Source organism: Oncorhynchus mykiss, chromosome 23 (assembly GCF_013265735.2).
Source record: "Oncorhynchus mykiss isolate Arlee chromosome 23, USDA_OmykA_1.1, whole genome shotgun sequence".
NCBI lineage: Eukaryota > Metazoa > Chordata > Actinopteri > Salmoniformes > Salmonidae > Oncorhynchus > Oncorhynchus mykiss.
In genome coordinates this window covers 13,928,761-13,948,128 of record NC_048587.1, presented here as the reverse complement: position 1 = coordinate 13,948,128, position 19,368 = coordinate 13,928,761, and the positions used below count along the sequence as shown (strand labels likewise).

Here is a 19,368-nt window from a genome sequence, read left to right as displayed (position 1 = left end):
GGGCACTAGGACCGCTGGGTATTGTGTGGGCTTGTTCTCTGTTTATTTGGTGTTGGTGTATTAGTGTGATCGCTATTTTTCCGGACAGTTTTAGTCCTGTGTATTTTGGACGGGTTGTTTCATGCGCCCTTGTGTTTTGCATGTCCATGTCTCCGCTGTCGTTGGAATAAAATATCCACGTACGGAATTACCTGCTCTCTGCGCTTGACTCCTCCACTCACCATTCATAGAAGCCGTAACAGTTATGGACAGATTAATCTAAGTTTGAGGTGTTCGGATCACAAAGAAGAACATTCGTGAGACGCAGAAAAAATGAAAAGATGCTGGAGGAGTGCTTGACTCCATCTGTCAAGCATGTTGGAGGCAATGTGATGGTCTGGGGGTGCTTTGGTGGTGGTAAAGTGGGAGCTTTTTACAGGGTATAAGGGATCTTGAAGAAGGAAGGCTATCACTCCATTTTGCAATGCCATGCCCTGTGGACGGCGCTTAATTGGAGCCAATTTCCTCCTACAACAGGACAATGACCCAAAGCACAGCTCCAAACTATGCAATAACTATTTAGGGAGGAGGCAGTCAGCTGGTATTCTGCCTATAATGAAGTGGCCAGCAGTCACCGGATCTCAACCCTATTGAGCTGTTGTGGGAGCAGCTTGACCGTATGGTACGTAAGAAGTGCCCACAAAGGCAGTCCAGATAAGAGAAATGCACTCTCATTTAAGTTAATCTGTAGAAAATCAATAGTACAACCAAACAATGAAAGCCAGACACAATACGGTGGTCAGTAATGTCTGTAATTTTTTATTTAACAAATTCTTATTTACAATGACGGCCGACCCCGGCCAAACCCGGACGACGCTGGGCCAATTGTGCACCGCCCTATGGGACTCCCATTCATGGCCGGTTGTGATACAGCCTGGATTCGAAACCAGGGTCTGTAGTGACGCCTCTAGCTCTGAAATGCGCTGCCTTAGACCGCTGCGCCACCTGGGAGCCATAATGCAAAAATGACAAGACCTGTATTTTCCCTACCTGCTCGTCAGCAATTTGAGGTTATTTTATTCTCACTTCTCTTGATTTTACATTGAAGGGTTTTTCCCTAGATGAGGAAACATAAGAAGAATGACAAGACCAGCCGGTTCACATATCATGATTAGAGCGTCCATTGAGGATTGATAGACTGACTCTAACCACAACTAGATATCTCACCTTGTATTCCTGGAGCATGAGTCTACCTTTTTCTTGACTTCTGCTGAGCCTGATATGAGGGTGCTGTGGTAACACTCTCAAATTTGGTCAACAAGCGGAGTCAGTAAACAGACACAACAACAATCAAATGCACAATTCACCACTGATTTTTTTTTTTTTTAAGCGGTATGCCAAATGCCAATACCCCATTCTTGGATGTGTACTCCATCTTGAATTTGAAGCTTTTCCTTATTCTCTAAAGCAGTCCTCGAAACAAATGCCAGATGGATGTGTCATACAGAAGTGTTTCACTAGTGCCAAGTGATAGCCTATTTCCTCAAGCTTCACCTTGAATTTGAGCAAAAATTAGATAGGCATTTCTTAAATTCAGTTAAATAACCATAAACCTCTTCTAGTGAGACCTGGCCGCCAAGTCACCATGGTGGCCAAACTAAAACAAACTAGAACAAACACTTAAACAAACTCTGATAAAATACCAGTAATACAATCATGGTTAAAATGTAGGAAAATAAGTAGCTAGCTAGACTCTCAACACAGATGAAAGGGGTTAGTTATCATATTTGTCTCAGTATAGCTAGCTAGTTTGCTAGTTAGGTTCCTGCCAAATGCATAATGCTAGCTAGCTAGAACTTGATAGGCTTTTCTTCAGACAGCTTCCTAACTGTTGCTAGATAGCAGCTAATTCTATACTATACCCAACAAAAGTCTGAGATTTTTTTCCCCATAATTCCACTTTGCCATAATTTCACTGCTCCACTGTGTTAGCTAGCTATGGCCATCTATTGCCAGACCAGACAGTGTGCGCTAAATAAACATGATCCTCTTTGCATGAGCCTGGCACTGACAGTTTCAGCACTGGTCAGCTCCTGATGCTGAAACTCAGCTATGACAGCTGGTGGCTTCTTGCAGAAATAATCATTTTTGTGAAATGTACAAATTTAGCAGCTGGACACTTCAAAAATATATTTGAGCTAGACCATTTTTTTTGAAAGATGCAACTTTGTGACTCACAAGAAAAGTTTTAAAGACTTTAATGGTGATGAAGCTTTGATGGACAGTTACATTAATTGTATGATTTATTTTATCACCATGAGGTTTGAGTTGCAACAGGTTGGTTTCACAGAGTGAGTAAAATACTGTACCTTTTCAAATCAAATCAAATGTTATTGGTCACATACACATATTTAGCAGATGTTAGTGCGGGTGTAGCGAAATGCTTGTGTTCCTAGCTCCAACAGTGCAGTAGTATCTAAAAACTATTAACAACAAAACACACACATCTAAAAGTAAAAGAATGCAATATAGAAATATTAGATTGAGCAATGTCGGAGTGGCATTGACTAAAATACAGTAGAATAGAATACAGTATATACATATGAGATGAGTAAAGCAGTATGTAAACATTATTAAAGTGACTAGTGTTCCGTTATTAAAGTGGCCAGTGATTCCAAGTCTATGTATATAGGGCAGCAGCCTCTAAGGTACAGGGTTGCCTAACTGGGTGGAAGCCGGCTAGTGATGGCTATTAAACAGTCTGATGGCCTTGAGATAGAGGCTGTTTTTCAGTCTCTCGGTCCCAGCTTTGATGCACCTGTACTTATTTCGCCTTCTGGATAACAGTGAACAGGCCGTGGTTTGGGTGGTTGATGTCCTTGAAGATCTTTTTGCCTTTCCTGTGACATCGGGTGCTGTAGGTGTCCTGGAAGGCAGGTAGTTGCCACCTGTGATTTGCTGGGCAGACCACACCACTCTCTGGAGAGCACTGCGGTTGCGGGCATTGCAGTTGCCATACCAGGCGATGATACAGCCCGAAAGGATGCTCTCAACTGTGCATCTATAAAAGTTTGTCAGGATTTCAGGGGCCAAGACAAATTTCTTCAGCCTCCTGAGGTTGAACAGGCACTGTTGGTAAAGGTTCTCTGTTGAATGACAGGCGCGTGGGAGGACTTTTGTCAATTAAAAAGGGGAAACAAGTCATTCCTGCGAGGAGCTTCTTTTTTTTTTTTGCCGCTTTGTGCACTTCCTCTTTAATGTGCTTTTCGATTGGTCGCTGAAATGACTTGTAACCAATCAGCTGGCGCCTGCTATGGAGGAAGGAATAAATGCAAGATGGCTCCTCATATAAAGTCAGCCTCCTGGGTTCCCTTTAGCGAACACAAAAATTACTCTTTAAATCTCATTCGATTAAAGTACTTATCTGGGAGTAGTTCAGAAGGTTAATACAAGGTTTAAGGTGATATAAGTTTAATAAATTACATTTTTCGGAGGAAGAAATTATTCAAGAGAAAAGAGGGACCTACTTTGAAGACCTGATTTGATGAACTCATTTCGACAGGTTTCGGGTGGTGAGCTGTGAGAAGAGACGCACTATAGCGGCCTCCCTTGCTAGGCTAGCTGGCGCTTTGGATTAGCGTCAAGTAAAGCGGATAACTTTAAATAAATGATCGCTCCTGTTCAATACGGATCACAAAAGAGCACATTTACACATTACATTAATCGTCATGGCCGTTTCAAGGTGAGATTCCCTAACTATTTTATATCCAATATTATTAACTTAGCCACTAGTTATCTAGCTTGTTAGCATGAACAAGCAATGGCATGGTGTTGATGGCTAGCTAGCCTAACACACAACGGCCGGTGGTGGTTCATGATACCGGGCCAACCGCGCTTGGGTTCACGGCATTCGTTTTCCAACTAAGTAACGTTCGTTCTAGCCAAACAACAGTTTTAACTACCTAAGTTATATAGCAAGTTTAGCCAGGCAGTTTACTACTGAGCTACTAGCTACAAAACAGCCATTCCTAATTCGCTAACGTTAAGTAGATCATTTTAGTTAGTTGCCAGCAGACCTGTCGCATGCAATTGATCATGATGATATGGTCTTAAAGACATGTTACCTGTTAGCTGTTACTTGATGTGCCATCTGCTTGCAAACGTGCCAGTATGACATGTTGCGAATTAGATTATCGCTCATGTTTCATCCAGAGATTTATTTTAATGAGATGACTTTCCCAAACGTATGGCTATTGTAGGGTGGTTTGTTTCACACGTGTCATATCCAGCATGTGTAAAGGAGTTTGCTCTAAATAACATGGACAATGGTTTCTGTTCTTAATCTCATGTGGCAGGTAGCCTAGTGGTTAGAGCGTCGGGCCAGTAACCCGAAAGGTTGCAAACTCGAACCCCCGAGGTGACAAGGTAGAAATCTGTCATTCTGCCCCTGAGCAAGGCAGTTAACCCATTGTTCCCCGGACTGGATGTCGATAAAGGCAGCCCCCACACCTTCAGGGGGGTTAGGTTAAATGCGGAAGACACATTTTAGTTGATGGCATTCAGTAGTTCGGGTTTGCAAGAGGATGCATATTTGAAGTCTTCAGCTAATGCTTTAGTGGTGGATTTGGCTCTGGTTAGCCCCTGCAGTCTTAAACCATGCATGCTATATACTCAATTGGCAGTGGTGATTGCCTGCCCACTGGAGCCCCTTATTGTTTTTAGCTGATAGTGGAACATGGTGTGGTTGTCTGCTGCAATAGCCCATTTGTGACAAGGATCAACAAGTTATGCGCTCTGAGATACCGATCTGCACACCACTGTTGTACTACACCGTTATTTATCAGTTTGTGGCCTGCCTGTTAGCACGATTCTTGCCATTTGCCTTTGACCTCTCTCAATGAGCTGTTTTCACCCACAGGACTGCCACCGACTGGATGTTTTTTGTTTCTCACCATTCTCTGTAAATCATTGACACTGTCCAGGAGGCCAACCATTTTTGAGACACTGGCTCTGGCACGCCTGGCACTGACGATCATACCACGCTCAGTCGCTTAGGTCACTCGTTTTTCCCATTCTAACATTCACATGACTCGCTGTCTGTAGGATTGATACATTTTTGTGAACGGGGTGGTGTACCTAATAAACTGCCTGGTGACTGTATATCCATAAACGTGACCTGAAGGCTACCTGGATGCAATGATCCATTGACTGTTAGCCAGGCTCCAGACAACTTCTGGATCTTGAATTTCAATGATATGTACTTTGTATCTGAACATCCGCTTATATTTTTTATATCAAATTACCTAGCTGGTAGTACAATAACAAATCAAAACATTTCCACCTGGATCATTTGAATGAATGCTCAAAGGGGTAAAATGTTTTTTGTTGCCCTGCCTAAACTATTCCTAATCCAAACAAGATGTACCCCAACCAGAACTGCATTAATAGGTAGTCAAGAGATGTTGGATTTGTTTTACTGAGTGGCTGGGCATGTTGCCACAGCACAGAATCCAGTTTTTTCATAAAAAAAAAAAAATGGCCCTCTTTATTTTTAGCAGAGTTGTGTTCAATACTCTTATTTCGCGCACGGTATACTCGTAGAACTTGAACTTCCTAAACGCTCCACAGATTTCGTTGTTCTGTTATACTTCCAAATGTAATGTTAAACTAATGCAACTTCTCAAGTCTCTTCTCTCATATGCAATGGAGCTCAATGCATGCATAGTATATTTGTATCTACTTTTTTTTTCTCCCACTCTCGTCTTCCAGGCTTGATCGTCTTTTTATCCTGCTTGACACTGGAACTACTCCGGTGACGAGGAAGACTGCTGCCCAACAGCTGGGAGATGTGGTCAAACTCCACCCACATGAGCTCAACAACCTGTTGTCAAAGGTATGTCTCTTCCTCCATGAGTGCCCACAGTTGGGTCCCTATCTACACCAGGGTCGTATTCATTGGACACCAAAAGGAAGAAAAGACTGAAATAGGGAGGGACTACTTGAACTTGTCTGAGAAATGTTTGTCTTCATTTTGCTACAGCATGTGCTAATGCTTGTAGTGCAGCCACAAGGGCATCCATATTTTAACCACCCATACAGATTGTCAAACCCTTCTTTACCTTGTCTGGGAAAAATCTAAATGGAGGCCCATGAAGGTCATAGACTGCTGAATAGCCCGCTGTCTTCGTTTCCTCGGCATGTTGAGGTGATTTTATTAAACAAGTGGACTGTTTGATCTGGTGTAGTGCATAAGTTCCCCACCATCTGATCTGACACGTGTTACATCCTACGAGTCCTGTGTTTTTTTTGCTCACCCACAACCTACAGGTATTGACATACCTGAGAAGTCCAAACTGGGACACGCGTATCGCTGCGGGTCAAGCAGTGGAGGCCATTGTGAAGAATATCCCAGAGTGGAGCCCATCACCCAAGCCCAAAGAAGGTGACCCAACCTTAACCTGCCACGTTATTCACAGCCAAGTGCCTCTGTTTTGTTGCACTCCTGACGGTAGGAAACAAATAAAGCCTTAATGTTCCCTTACTCGCAGGATTAGCATTTAAATGGCCTTCGTGAAACCTGTTACATGGCCTCTAGCTTTGTTTTCGACCACCAGGAATCGGTTTGAGTAGGTGTGTGTGTGTGTGAACACACTGGCAAATGTTTGCTCTAGGTGTTATACAACTGTCGGAGCTGCTCTTAAGTAACCATTGACAGTAGGTGATGAGGTGTGTGTGCATGTGTGTGTAGGCTTATGCTCTAACATTGAAAATAAACACTACATTTCATCAGCAATCAACCGCTCATTATACAAAGCTCTGACGAAGGCTGGGAGGGTGACATGCAAGCTTAAATAAAGATGTGATACCGGCAAGTGCAGTGTGCGAGTAACTTTTTCCTGATCTAATATTTCCCACTCAACAGTGAAAAGTATGGTTCCATTCTGAATGTAAGATAACCTTCACTTTTGATGTTGTAACTTACGGTGCTGTGGGGATGCTTGTCTCTTCCAGAGTCATCTGCAGACTTTTCCCCGGAGGACTCCTACTCTGACCGTTTGAGTTTCTACCGATTCGACATCTCCCGCCTCCTCAAACATGGTGCTTCTCTACTGGGTTCTGCCGGCGCTGAGTTTGAGGTCCAGGATGACAAGTCTGGTATACATCTGCTTTAAAAAAAACTTGTCCTACGAACACCTGTGCTCAGTAATAAGAGGCTCCTAATAGGTTGGTGTGTATGTTATCAAGTTAAAGGAATGTTATGGGAGAATCTAGTATGTGACCACATTACTAGGCTGTCTTCGTGCTCTTTTGTGAAACCTCACTGGGCAAGCCACCATAGCCTCAGAGAACAGGGTTTGGGGGTGTCATAAAATCAATTTAATTCATACATGATATCAAATTGATTAATATAAATGCCATTTTAAATACTATTAACATGGACAGTCAAGCTATTTCATTCTTGATTTTTAAGGACACTTGGGTTATCAGAAATAAATAGTTATAATCTTTTTATATGGCTTCAGCACAGAATGTCAAATCAGGTAATGCCAAATTTCAGTCTGAAGGACGTATGTTTTGGTGTGACTGAAAGTCTTAGGCATTCAACGCGAGAACTCATTTTCGTACTAATTTCTTTCATTGCAGAGTTCTGCACCAAACGTCTTAGTTAATGTAAAATTGCACGACTAAGATCTCTTTGGCAAAAACGTCAACTCCAAGAAATCTGTCATTCAATTATCTTAGCTGAATTCTGACTATTTTGAGGAAGTACACTGCTCAAAAAAATAAAGGGAACACTTTAACAAACACAATGTAACTCCAAGTCAATCACACTTCTGTGAAATCAAACTGTCCACTTAGGAAGCAACACTGATTGACAATACATTTCACATGCTGTTGTGCAAATGGAATAAACAACAGGTGGAAATTTTAGGCAATTAGCAAGACACCCCCAATAAAGGAGTGGTTCTGCAGGTGGTGACCACAGACCACTTCTCAGTTCCTATGCTTCCTGGCTGATGTTTTGGTCACTTTTGAATGCTGGCGGTGCTTTCACTCTAGTGGTAGCATGAGACGAAGTCTACAACTCACACAAGTGGCTCAGGTAGTGCAGCTCATCCAGGATGCCACATCATTGCGAGCTGTGGCAAGAAGGTTTGCTGTGTCTGTCAGCGTAGTGTCAAGAGCATGGAGGTGCTACCAGGAGACAGGCCAGTACATCAGGAGACGTGGAGGAGGGCAACAACCCAGCAGCAGGACCGCTACCTCTGCCTTTGTGCAAGGAGGCGCAGGAGGAGCACTGCCGGAGCCCTGCAAAATGTCCTCCAGCAGGCCACAAATGTGCATGTGTCTGCTCAAACAGTCAGAAACAGACTCCATGAGGGTGGTATGAGGGCCCGATGTCCACAGGTGGGGGTTGTGCTTACAGCCCAACACCGTTCAGGACGTTTGGCATTTGCCAGAGAACACCAAGATTGGCAAATTCGCCACTGGCGCCCTGTGCTCTTCCCAGATGAAAGCAGGTTCACACTGAGCAGATGTGACAGACATGATAGTCTGGCGACGCCGTGGAGAACGTTCTGCTGCCTGCAACATCCTCCAGCATGACCGGTTTGGCGGTGGGTCAGTCATGGTGTGGGGTGGCATTTCTTTGGGGGGCTGCACAGCCCTCCATGTGCTCGCCAGAGGTAGCCTGACTGCCATTAGGTACCGAGATGAGATCCTCAGACCCCTTGTGAGACCATATGCTGGTGCGGTTGGCCCTGGGTTCCTCCTAATGCAAGACGATGCTAGACCTCATGTGGCTGGAGTGTGTCAGCAGTTCCTGCAAGAGGAAGGCATTGATGCTATGGACTAGCCCGCCCATTCCCCAGACCTGAATCCAATTGAGCACATCTGGGACATCATGTCTCGCTCCATCCACCAACGCCACGTTGCACCACGGACTGTCCAGGAGTTGGCGGATGCTTTAGTCCAGGTCTGGGAGGAGATCCCTCAGGAGACCATCCGCCACCTCAGGAGCATGCCCAGGCGTTGTAGGGAGGTCATACAGGCACGTGGAGACCACACACACTACTGAGCCTCATTTTGACTTGTTTTAAGGACATTACATCAGTTGGATCAGCCTGTAGTGTGGTTTTCCACTTTAATTTTGAGTGTGACTCCAAATCCAGACCTCCATGGGTTGATAAATTTGATTTCCATTGGTAATTTGTGATTTTTGTTGTCAGCACATTCAACTATGTAAAGAAAAAAGTATTTAATAAGAATATTTCATTAATTCAGATCTAGGATGTGTTATTTTAGTGTTCCCTTTATTTTTTTGAGCAGTGTATATACTGGCTACGGCTTCTCAAAGTGGACAAACAGAACTATTGCTGCTTTTTTTTTTCTCTAGGTTTTCAAGTGAAGGTATTTTTAAGAGAATGCGAGCACACGTTCGGCTAGCTGAACTTAAGCATGCTGACACCTTAATGTCTTTCACCAGCCATGTAGGCGGGTGGCCAATTTGCAGGGTTCTGCAGTGCAAGCTTTGCATTTGCAAATAAAAATAAAGCCAAGTATGCGCACATGTACGAGTTGTGATTTATAGCAGAAATGCTGAATTAGCTGTTCAAACTATTTTTGCCATTTTTGTTCCATAACTGCGACTTGCACAAAGAAATACAACTATATCCCATCTCGGGCAGCAACACTGCCTGGCCTGGGGTGCTTTGTGCACTGTGCTTACATTCATTTTAAGGTGCTGCTCACCGGCATAGATGTTTGTCTAATTTCCTCAAGTCTACAATGTGAAACTTTGTCCTTGTGTTTCTTGGCTAGTTTTGTTGAAGTCTTGTTTTTCAATGTTAGTTTGAGTCTGCTTCAACCGATACCGACTAAATATTGTCTACTACTAGTCAGATCTCCCACTCCACACTTAACACGACTTGAGTGGCCCTGTTACCTTTAACCTCCCGCCCTTAAAGTGTCAGCTGAACATTTTTTGGCTCATCTGACTTCATTTTATTTTTTACTTAAATCTAAGTGGCTGGAAGATTTTTTCCATTTACCTGCCACAGTGGCTGGTGGACCAAGAAGTTTGTTTGCTCGGGACACAAGCTCTTTGTATGATCTTCTGTAGAGAACATTTTATTATATCCTTATGTTCAGATCTGTCACTCTGCACTCTAAAGGGTCCTGCACAGCTTGTCATAGATGGAAACAGATGTCACGTGTTCCAGAGTCTTCGCGTTCAGGCATGGGGTTATAGTCGCTGATAGCTCCAACCATTCAAAAGCTTGAGCCAAATTTGTAGGGAAACCATTTCGATATGCGCTAGAAACCACTGTTTACCAGTCTGTTTTTCTCCGGCCGCTACAGCGGATATCCAATGTTACTTCATAGACCAGTGGTTACATGAGTAAGTGGCACGTTCAGCTGAGAAAATCATTAATTCAGATTGCAGCGAGCTGCCAATGAAGTTACCGAGAGACTCATCTCGAGATGCGCAATGACTATGCCGGCTGTTGGGTCTTTATTTGTTGCATCTGCATTCTGAATCTCACTCGCAGTGCTCGACCCTTGGTGTCAGTGACCACAGTTCAGAGCATGGCTGGGTCCCAAATGGCACCATACACTGTCGTCCCTATAAAGGCACTATTTTTGAACCAGGGCCCATATTATTTTCCTTTAGACTATTGGATCTGTATGCTCTCGTTTGCTTTTCCATGACAATGTTATGATCATGTGACTCGTTTGAATACAATTTTAATTCAAATGTCTCCAACCTTTTTTGTCCTCTCTCAACTTCATAGTAATGACTTACCTTGGCTGTGTTTCCCCCAGCATCCTGTAGTCATTGCTCTGACTGTATTTCATCTGGTCAAGATGTTTTGGGACAGCTCATGTTTTAGTGCTTTGCTACACTAGTCCAGAGTGACTTTCATGGCTCTCTTTGATGTTTTGTGGCTGCAGCCTGTGAAAGTACAGTTTACCTGAACTCTGCTGTGAATCAACAGCCTGATCTGTAGTTCACTTCCCTACTTATTTCCCGTAACCATAAACATAGAGAATGAAGCCTATATTCATACCCTAAGGCAGAGATGGGCAACTGGTGACAAGCTGCCCACTTTTTGAAGGCCCTTCGATCAGTTGTGGTCTCAACTTTCTGTTGCGTTAGAATAGTAGACTACACCAGGTGCAATTTCGAAACGTGGTTGTGCATCAGCAGTTTCTCTAAAGCCAGTCACTGATAGTCAGCTAAAAACAATTTGAAATCGCTTAGTTTGTTTAGTGGTCAGCTATCATATTAGAAACTAATGTATTTCTGCCCCATGGAAAAATTTGTAGAATTTATACTTCTTTTGGGGGGGGGGGGGGGGGTGCCAGACCTGCGCGCAACTGCGGTCCTTCATGAGTTCAGGTTTTGTGGCCCCCATCGAAGTTGCCTTTCAGGGATGTGCACGTTAGTCCCGTACTAAAATGCACATTCAATGAAGATTCTGCATTGAGGAAAAAATTATTTCTCCAGGACTAAAGGCTTAATCTGTGTTCAGGAAACTAGCCATGTGGCCATGTATTCTCTACATACACTTGTTTATCCATAGTTGGTATCTTCTACAAGCTTCATACCCCATCTCTTTGCTCAACCCATACCAGGTGAAGTGGACCCTAAAGAGCGTCTCACCCGCCAGAGGAAGCTGCTGCAGAGGAAGCTGGGACTGGACATAGGTGCCGCAATCGGCATGGACACGATGGAGCTGTTCAATGATGAGGACCTGGACACCCAGTACATCTCCACGCCCAGTGGCCCTAAGGCCCAGGGACAGGGAGGGACGGGTTCTGGACCCTGCTCCAGCTCCCACAACCACGTGGTGAGTCAGTCACACTACCTCCATTTCCAACTCTCCTTTAGGCTGTTATTGAGTCGGTAATTTCATTCAATTTTGAACAGCATCCTACGAAGCTTAACACAGGGTTGCGTTCATTAGGCCATGCTACGAAAAATCTAGAACATTTTACAACAAACAAATGTGTATTTCTTATTGGAAAAGTCCAGGTAATCCCTCCATTTCAAAGCCTACTGAACTCCACCCAGGTAGCATCAAGTGCAGGCTACTATCCTTTCTAAGTCTGGGTTCATCTGGTCACAACAGTGGCAGACGGTGTGAGGCTGGGCTTAGAAGCTTGGTGCTTCTTTCAGCACCTCAACTTTGCCAGGTATATTTTGGACCCTTCAGTCAACCTGGCTGCGTACCCAAACTTGGACTGAGGAGGCATGCTGTAACTTGTCCAACCATGATTGGGATGTCTGGTAAGAAGACCTTGGAGTAGGTCCTGACATAGTCTGAGCCAAAGCATGTTATTTGAAAACGTTACTAGCTGTCAAATCCTTGCTTCTGCCGTCCTTGTTTCCTTAATGCCTCTCAAAGCTCATTGGAGGAGAGGTTTAAGGTCCCTCAGAAAATTGAGGAAGGCCTTGCGGAAACGAGGACGGAGGAAGCAAGGACTTGACAGCTAGTAACGTTTTCAGACTCTGCTATATTCTGGGGGGGGGAACTCAGATAAATTGCAGAAAGAAAGCCTTCTTTCATTGACATCTTTCCATCTGAGTTGGAGTGCAGGAAACCTAGGGGTGGTGCAAAGTGTCATAAGTATTTATGGGTCTATCCTAATGATCAACTAGACCAGATGCAAAGCCAATATGGCAGTTCCCGGTCCACCCCATTTATCTGACCTTCCCTTTTCAGCAGGTGCCGTCTTCACTTTAGGATGTGAAGAAAACATCACATTATGCTCCCTGTCTGAGGAACAGTCTCTGGTCAGAGAAATGAATGACTCCCATCTTAAGATGTCTAACTTATTACTTTGTCTGAAAAATAAGTGGGCAATTGTTTTGTTCCATCACTAGAGACTAATGTTCAATTGGAGTTGTTCCATTTTCAGCCCATGCAGGCGGCAGAGATAATAGACTCGGAGTTTCGACCTGGCATGAGCAACCGACAGAAGAACAAGGCTAAGAGGATGGCCAAGCTAGTGGCCAAGCAGCGATCCAAAGACATGGATCCCAACGAGAGAAGGTATGTCCTATTTCTTCCAAAGCTTTTTAGACCGGGTTGTGTTCATTAGGCACCAAACTGAAACATTTTTGAAACTGAGTGGAAGGTGTAAATGAGCATTTCTTATTGGACAAGTACAGATGGCTATGTTTGCTCTAATGAACATAACCCAGGTCTTTGGTTTTCATTGGCATTGTGTAATGTAGGAGATGGGTCTTTCTGAATTGGTTGACCTGAGTTTATTGATCTGTGATTTGATTTCCATTCTTATTTCTGTAGTAATGACAGTTTTGATGGGGAGCCTGAGGAGAAGCGCAGGAAAACTACCATCGATCAACCGGCAATGGAGCATAAAGTCTTAATCGATAATGTTCCAGACAACTCCAGCCTCTTAGAAGAGGTAAGAAATGGGTCACCAACGATAAATCTCTGTATTCTTGATAAATCAAAGTAAACCATTTTACACAGAACTTGAGAATCCATTGACTAGGCGTCTGGAGAGACAGAATTCATCTTGTGCTTTATTTCCAGACCCAGGAGTGGCCCCTAGAGAGCTTCTGTGAGGAGCTCTGTAACGACCTCTTCAACCCCTCATGGGAGGTAATGACTTTCCCGAGTCCTAGCAGACCTGTTCACGTCATCTGTAATCCTACAGCTCCTTATGTAGTTGTCCTGTAAGGATCCATTGTATAACAGGCAGCATATACACAGATCTGTGAAGCTACTAGTGCTCTGGTTGTGTCCAGATTCGTCACGGTGCAGGCACAGGCCTCAGGGAGATCCTCAAGTCTCAAGGTGCTGGAGGAGGGAAGCTGGTGGAATGCACTGCAGAACAGGTACTGTATCTGACTCCTCTGTGCTAGGCTCCCCCCACCCCCAGGTGCACGGTTTCAAGTTTTACCTTAGCACTACACAGTGGATTGAAATAATCGAAGCTTGATAATGAGTTGGTTATTTGAATCGGCTGTGTCTGGCGGCGGGGGCAGGACCGAGTTTGGGGGAAATCCCTTCTCTATGCAACCTCCAAACATGAATAGTTCAGTTTACCTCTAATAGATGGCTGACCTTTGACCTTTCCCAGATGGCGCTGCAGCACCAGGAGTGGCTGGAGGATGTGGTTATCAGGCTGCTCTGTGTCTTTGCTCTGGACCGTTTTGGAGACTTTGTCTCTGATGAGGTGTGTCTTGTAGCATACCATGCTATTGAGTGGGATGGCAGAATTACATTTTATGTTATTTACGCCCTCTGGGGTAATGTTGGAAAATTCCGACAATTTTCTAAAATGCCAGTTTACATAATTTTGCTACCCTACTTACGGGCGCTTATGAGTTGGGCGTTTCTGTATGTCTAACATGCCGTCGCTCTCTCCTTTCTGTTCAGGTGGTGGCTCCGGTCAGAGAGACTTGTGCCCAGACACTGGGCGTGGCCTTGCGCCACATGAATGACAGCGGCGTTGCCATGACTGTAGACATCTTGCTGAAGCTGCTGACGGAGGACCAGTGGGAGGTCCGGCACGGAGGTCTTCTGGGCATCAAGTATGCCCTGGCTGTCCGAAAGGTACCAATAACCACCTGCTCGTGTCCTGTTTGCTTGCATCTGATTCCCACTATGCATGATGTGTGTGTAATCTACTTTAAGTCAGTAAAACAAGTGTTTTCTACATGTATAGACAGACTCGATGTCTTTCTAACTTTTTCTCTCGCTCTTTTCTTTTGCCCCCTCTTCTCTCACTCAGGACCTGATCTCCGCTATGCTTCCGCGGGTGCTCCCTGCCATCACAGAGGGGCTGCAGGACCTGGATGATGACGTCAGAGCGGTGGCAGCCGCGGCCCTCATCCCTGTGGTGGACGGCTTTGTACAGCTACTCCCCAACAAGGTCAGACGGGAGCATCTCACCACGGGCCCTCTCCACGTCTGGTCACCTGATCTGCCCTTTAGCCTTTCTCCAATCTCACCCCTCACCTCGTCCTATCCATCTAATGGCTAGCATTCTTGGCGTTGTGCATGTTAGCAGTTGATGTTATTCTTCAATAACATACCTCACAGCAAATCAGGGGGAGGAAAATGGGTTTATTTAAAGATAACAAATCATCCTGGGTGGTAGATGTTCATGCTCCCCTGTCCTCAGTGATTCTCTCCACAGAACAAAGAGACAGGATGTAGTTTTATAACCTTGCCCGAGCCTGTGGTTGACCAATTAGAATTCCTTGCAATAAAACTGGGCCAATGGCCAAATGGCAAGTGTCCTATTTTCAGAAGACAAATTCCTCCCATTGCTCATTAATTCCATACGACAGAAGAAACACTATTTCCACTGCTCGTTATTACTATTAGACTTTTCTTCCTCTGCGTTGTGTATTTATCTTCAAAATATTCTTACATGTACTACTTCATGGCGCAGTAGGGTTGTGTTCAGTAACCACCTGGGCTTTTCCAGTAAATGCTGATTAGAGGATGCAAAGGAAAACATGAACACAACCCAGGTAGTTCATTTGCAGAATAAAAAAAATATTTAAAAAATCCCAGTACCGCGCTAACTGTAGCATTTTTCTATGTTGTGTAAATCCTGACCTCCGTGTCTTCTTTGTGTTGCTCAGGTCCCGTTCATAGTGAACACCCTGTGGGATGCTCTCCTGGAGCTGGATGACCTGACTGCCTCCACCAACAGCATCATGACCCTACTGTCCTCGCTGCTCACCTACCCCCAGGTCCGACAGTGCAGGTGAGAGTCTCTATCTTTTTTTTAATTTTCTGTACGGATATAACCTCTTCTCTCACTTCATCTCGAAGGGGAATTCCAATACTTCACAAGGCAATTGTTCTTTAAAACTACTACTGTTAGAGTAACATTTTGAAGTCTATGGCGTTTTGATATGGCTGTGCAACGTTCTCACCAGTGATTCCTAATTTACATTTCTGGCTTTTTATTTAAGAACATGACAGTGTAGAAAGTTGTAAATGTTTTTTGGGGGTCATAGTACATGCCAATTCACACTAGATGTTTCGGAGGGCAACTTGTGTAAGGTTTAACAGGCCCAACAACTTTATATTTTGTCCCCTCCAGCATGCAGCAGTCCCTAACGGTCCTTGTCCCTCGGGTCTGGCCATTCCTTAGACACACCATATCATCAGTCAGACGGGCCGCATTAGAGACCCTCTTTACCTTACTGTCCAAAGCCGACCAGGTGGGTTTGTAAGGGAAAGATGCCAATAGAGCCTTATGCACTAGTCTAGATCTGAGAGGATTGGATCGGTGTAAGCAATACGGTAATAGTGCCGCCCCCCCCCCCCTCCTGATAGGCTAGGTGAAAGTTTCACCATATTGCTTATACCAATCAAATCCTCTCAGATTTCAACAACTAGGAGTCCATTTGAGATTGGGCCAGTGACATGAAATGCGAAACTATGACTTCAACTGTTTATACAATTTGTCTGATTTCATCACTGAAGTCTGTTTTGTGGCGTTGCAGAGCTGCGCGCTATGGCTCAACCAGGTCCTGCAAGACATGCTCCGACACATCTTCCAGTCTTGTATCCTGGAGAGCAATCAGGAGATCCTGGACCTCATCCAAAAGGTTTGTCACACACACACTCGATCCAGGAGGTCATATATCCTGGATTATGTTTTTAATAAGTGCATGTCTGGTAGGTGTGGACAGAGCTGCTGCGCCAGGCCCCTCAGCAGTACGTGGTGGCAGCCAGCTGTCCCTGGATGGGTGCCTGGCTCTGCCTGATGATGCAAGCCTCTCACATCCCCATAGACATCAACATGCTGCTGGAAGTCAAGGCTCGCTGCAAGGTGAGAAGGTGGTGACTCCGTTAGGACTGACCGTTACATCAGTTACAGGTTGTGGTCTTAATTGTCCTTGTGCTAATGTTACACAGGGCTTCTTTATGGCATAGGTTTATGCGTTTTCTCTGGTATGATGCAGTGATCCTGTTGTCTAAGGTCAGACTCATTAGGCCAAATTAACATTTTTGCTAAATGTTTTGCAACTGAAAATAAATGTTTCTTTTTGGACAACCTCGGATGGTATTAGTCTGTTCCGGACAGTTATTTTCCGTTTCGTGCCTACTGAACACTTCCCAGGCTTTGACCCATGTGTTCTCTGATGTGATTTGACAGGAGAAGGCTGGCGGTAAGCCTCGCCAGGGAGCCTTGGTTCAGGTGAAGGAGACTGTTCAGGAGTATATCGCTGGGGCGGAAACTGTGACCGAGGACCCAATTACGCGAGACTATGTGGTGACACGGGCTCGCCTCATGGCTGCAAAGTTAGTCCCTTGCTTTCTATAATTCTGCATCTAATTTTGATCCCGTGCGATATTGAAGACTAAAACTAATGTTAGTATTGGGACCATTGTTGGATCCTGAGCGACTAAGATTTAAAAACCCAACGCAGCACTGTATGGTTTCTGCAGCCAGCTGCTACTCTGGTTGGACTGTTCGTTAGTCAAGGCAAGAGCAACTCTGCATCTGGCATTGTTGGTCTCAAGGCTTATTAAGCCTTGTTCACACTGCAGGCCTTAATGCTCAAATAATAAAAACATTTTTTTTTTAAATATGTGAATGGGATATGCAAAAAAAATAGGATTTTGGTTTCTTCCAATGTGAACAAGGCTTTAGTGCCTGGAGTCCTGGTATGGTGATAAAAATATTTCACACATTCCAGCATTGTTCTCCTCATTTAACAAACCAGTATGCAAACTGAAACTTGTGTTCTCTTGACAAAAAAAAGAAACACGATTGTGGAATTGCGACAAATCCATTTACAACATTTGCACTAAGTTACTATGAATGCCTAACAATTCATTTTTCTATTCAGACTGTTGGGGGCCTTGTGTCGGTGTATGTGCGACCCGCAGGTCAACTCCTCCTCACAGGACATCCGACCGGCTGAGTCGCTGGGCCAGCTGCTCCTCTTCCACCTCAACTCCAAGTCTGCCCTGCAGCGCATCGCTGTGGCCCTGGTCCTCTGTGAGTGGGCTGCTGTGCAGAAGGTAAAACCTGAGTGTTTTTGTAATTGTTCTGTTTGGATAGGAGTTGACCATAATGCTGTCAGGATTTATTTCAGAGGTTTTTATGGCTGGGATTCAAACAAACTCGTATAAACTTCCCGTGTAGGGCGATTTAGTCATTTCTGCTTGAGCCAACGTCTCAAGGTGTGTGTGTATGTGTAAAGTTGAATTCGGAAGTTTACATACTTAGGTTGGAATCATTAAAACTAGTTTTTCAACCACTCCACAAATGTCTTGTTAACAAACTATAGTTTTGGCAAGTCGTTTAGGACATCCACTTTGTGCATGACACAAGTAATTTTTCCAACAATTGTTTAGACTATTTCACTTATAATTCACTATCACAATTCCAGTAGGTCAGAAGTTGACTGCTTGGAAAATTCAAAAAAACGTCATAGCTTTAGAAGCTTCTGATAGGCTAATTGACATCATTTGAGTCCATTGGAGGTGTACCTGTGGATGCATTTCAAGGCCTACCTTCAAACTCAGTGCATCTTTGCTTGACATCATGGGAAAATCAAAAGAAATCAGCCAAGACCTCAGATTTTTTTTTTTAGACCTCCACGTCTGGTTCACCCTTGGGAGCAATTTCTAAAAGCCTGAAGGTACCATGTTCATCTGTACAAACAATAGTATGCAAGTATAAACACCTTGGGACCACTCAGCCATCATACCGCTCAGCAAGGAGACGCGTTCTGTCTCCTCGAGATGAACGTACCTTGGTGCGAAAAGTGCAAATCAATCCCAGAACAGCAAAGGACCTTGAAGATGCCGGAGGAAACCGGTACAAAAGTATCTATATCCACAGTAAAACGAGTCCTATATCAACATAACCTGAAAGGCCACTCAGCAAGGAAGAAGGCGCTGCTCCAAAACCGCCATAAAGCCAGACTACGGTTTGCAACTGCACATGGGGACAAAGATTGTACTTTTTGGAGAAATGTCCTCTGGTCTGATGAAACATAACATAAATATAACTGTTTGGTCATAATAACCACCGTTATGTTTGGAGGAAAAAGGGGATGCTTGCAAGCCGAAGAACACCATCCCAACTGTGAAGCACAGGGGTGGCAGCATCATGTTGTGGGGGGGCTTTGCTGCAGGAGGGACTGGTGCACTTCAACAAAATAGATGGCATCATGAGGAAAGAAAATGATGTGGATGTCTTGATGTTGCTTCAATATATCAGTCAGGAAGTTAAAGCTTCGTCGCAAATGGGTGTTTTAAATGGACAATGACCCCAAGCATACTTCCAAATTGTGGCAAAATGGCTTAAGGACAACACCGTCGAGGTATTGGCGTGGCCATCACAAAGTCCTGACCTCAATCCTAT

The 19,368-nt window shown here is 44.3% G+C and overlaps 1 protein-coding gene across 2 annotated transcripts in view; it reads left to right on the top strand.

The window, feature by feature from the left end:
• Positions 1-3,298: 3,298 nt before the first annotated feature.
• Positions 3,299-19,368, top strand: part of LOC110502306 (TATA-binding protein-associated factor 172) — a 53,833-nt gene continuing 37,763 nt past the window's right edge. Inside the window, exons 1-19 of one of the 2 annotated variants that reach the window (XM_036959678.1) lie at positions 3,306-3,439; positions 3,542-3,721; positions 5,749-5,872; positions 6,307-6,421; positions 6,991-7,134; positions 11,620-11,834; positions 12,907-13,040; positions 13,299-13,419; positions 13,551-13,619; positions 13,766-13,855; positions 14,101-14,196; positions 14,400-14,576; positions 14,755-14,895; positions 15,617-15,741; positions 16,084-16,204; positions 16,490-16,594; positions 16,669-16,818; positions 17,146-17,291; positions 17,843-18,017. In XM_036959678.1, the coding sequence (XP_036815573.1) occupies positions 3,708-3,721; positions 5,749-5,872; positions 6,307-6,421; positions 6,991-7,134; positions 11,620-11,834; positions 12,907-13,040; positions 13,299-13,419; positions 13,551-13,619; positions 13,766-13,855; positions 14,101-14,196; positions 14,400-14,576; positions 14,755-14,895; positions 15,617-15,741; positions 16,084-16,204; positions 16,490-16,594; positions 16,669-16,818; positions 17,146-17,291; positions 17,843-18,017 (2,262 nt within the window). In that variant the 5' untranslated portion in view covers positions 3,306-3,439; positions 3,542-3,707. Of the gene's footprint in view, positions 3,722-5,748; positions 5,873-6,306; positions 6,422-6,990; positions 7,135-11,619; positions 11,835-12,906; positions 13,041-13,298; positions 13,420-13,550; positions 13,620-13,765; positions 13,856-14,100; positions 14,197-14,399; positions 14,577-14,754; positions 14,896-15,616; positions 15,742-16,083; positions 16,205-16,489; positions 16,595-16,668; positions 16,819-17,145; positions 17,292-17,842; positions 18,018-19,368 lie in introns of both variants that reach the window. The other variant, XM_036959676.1, reaches the window with a different exon arrangement.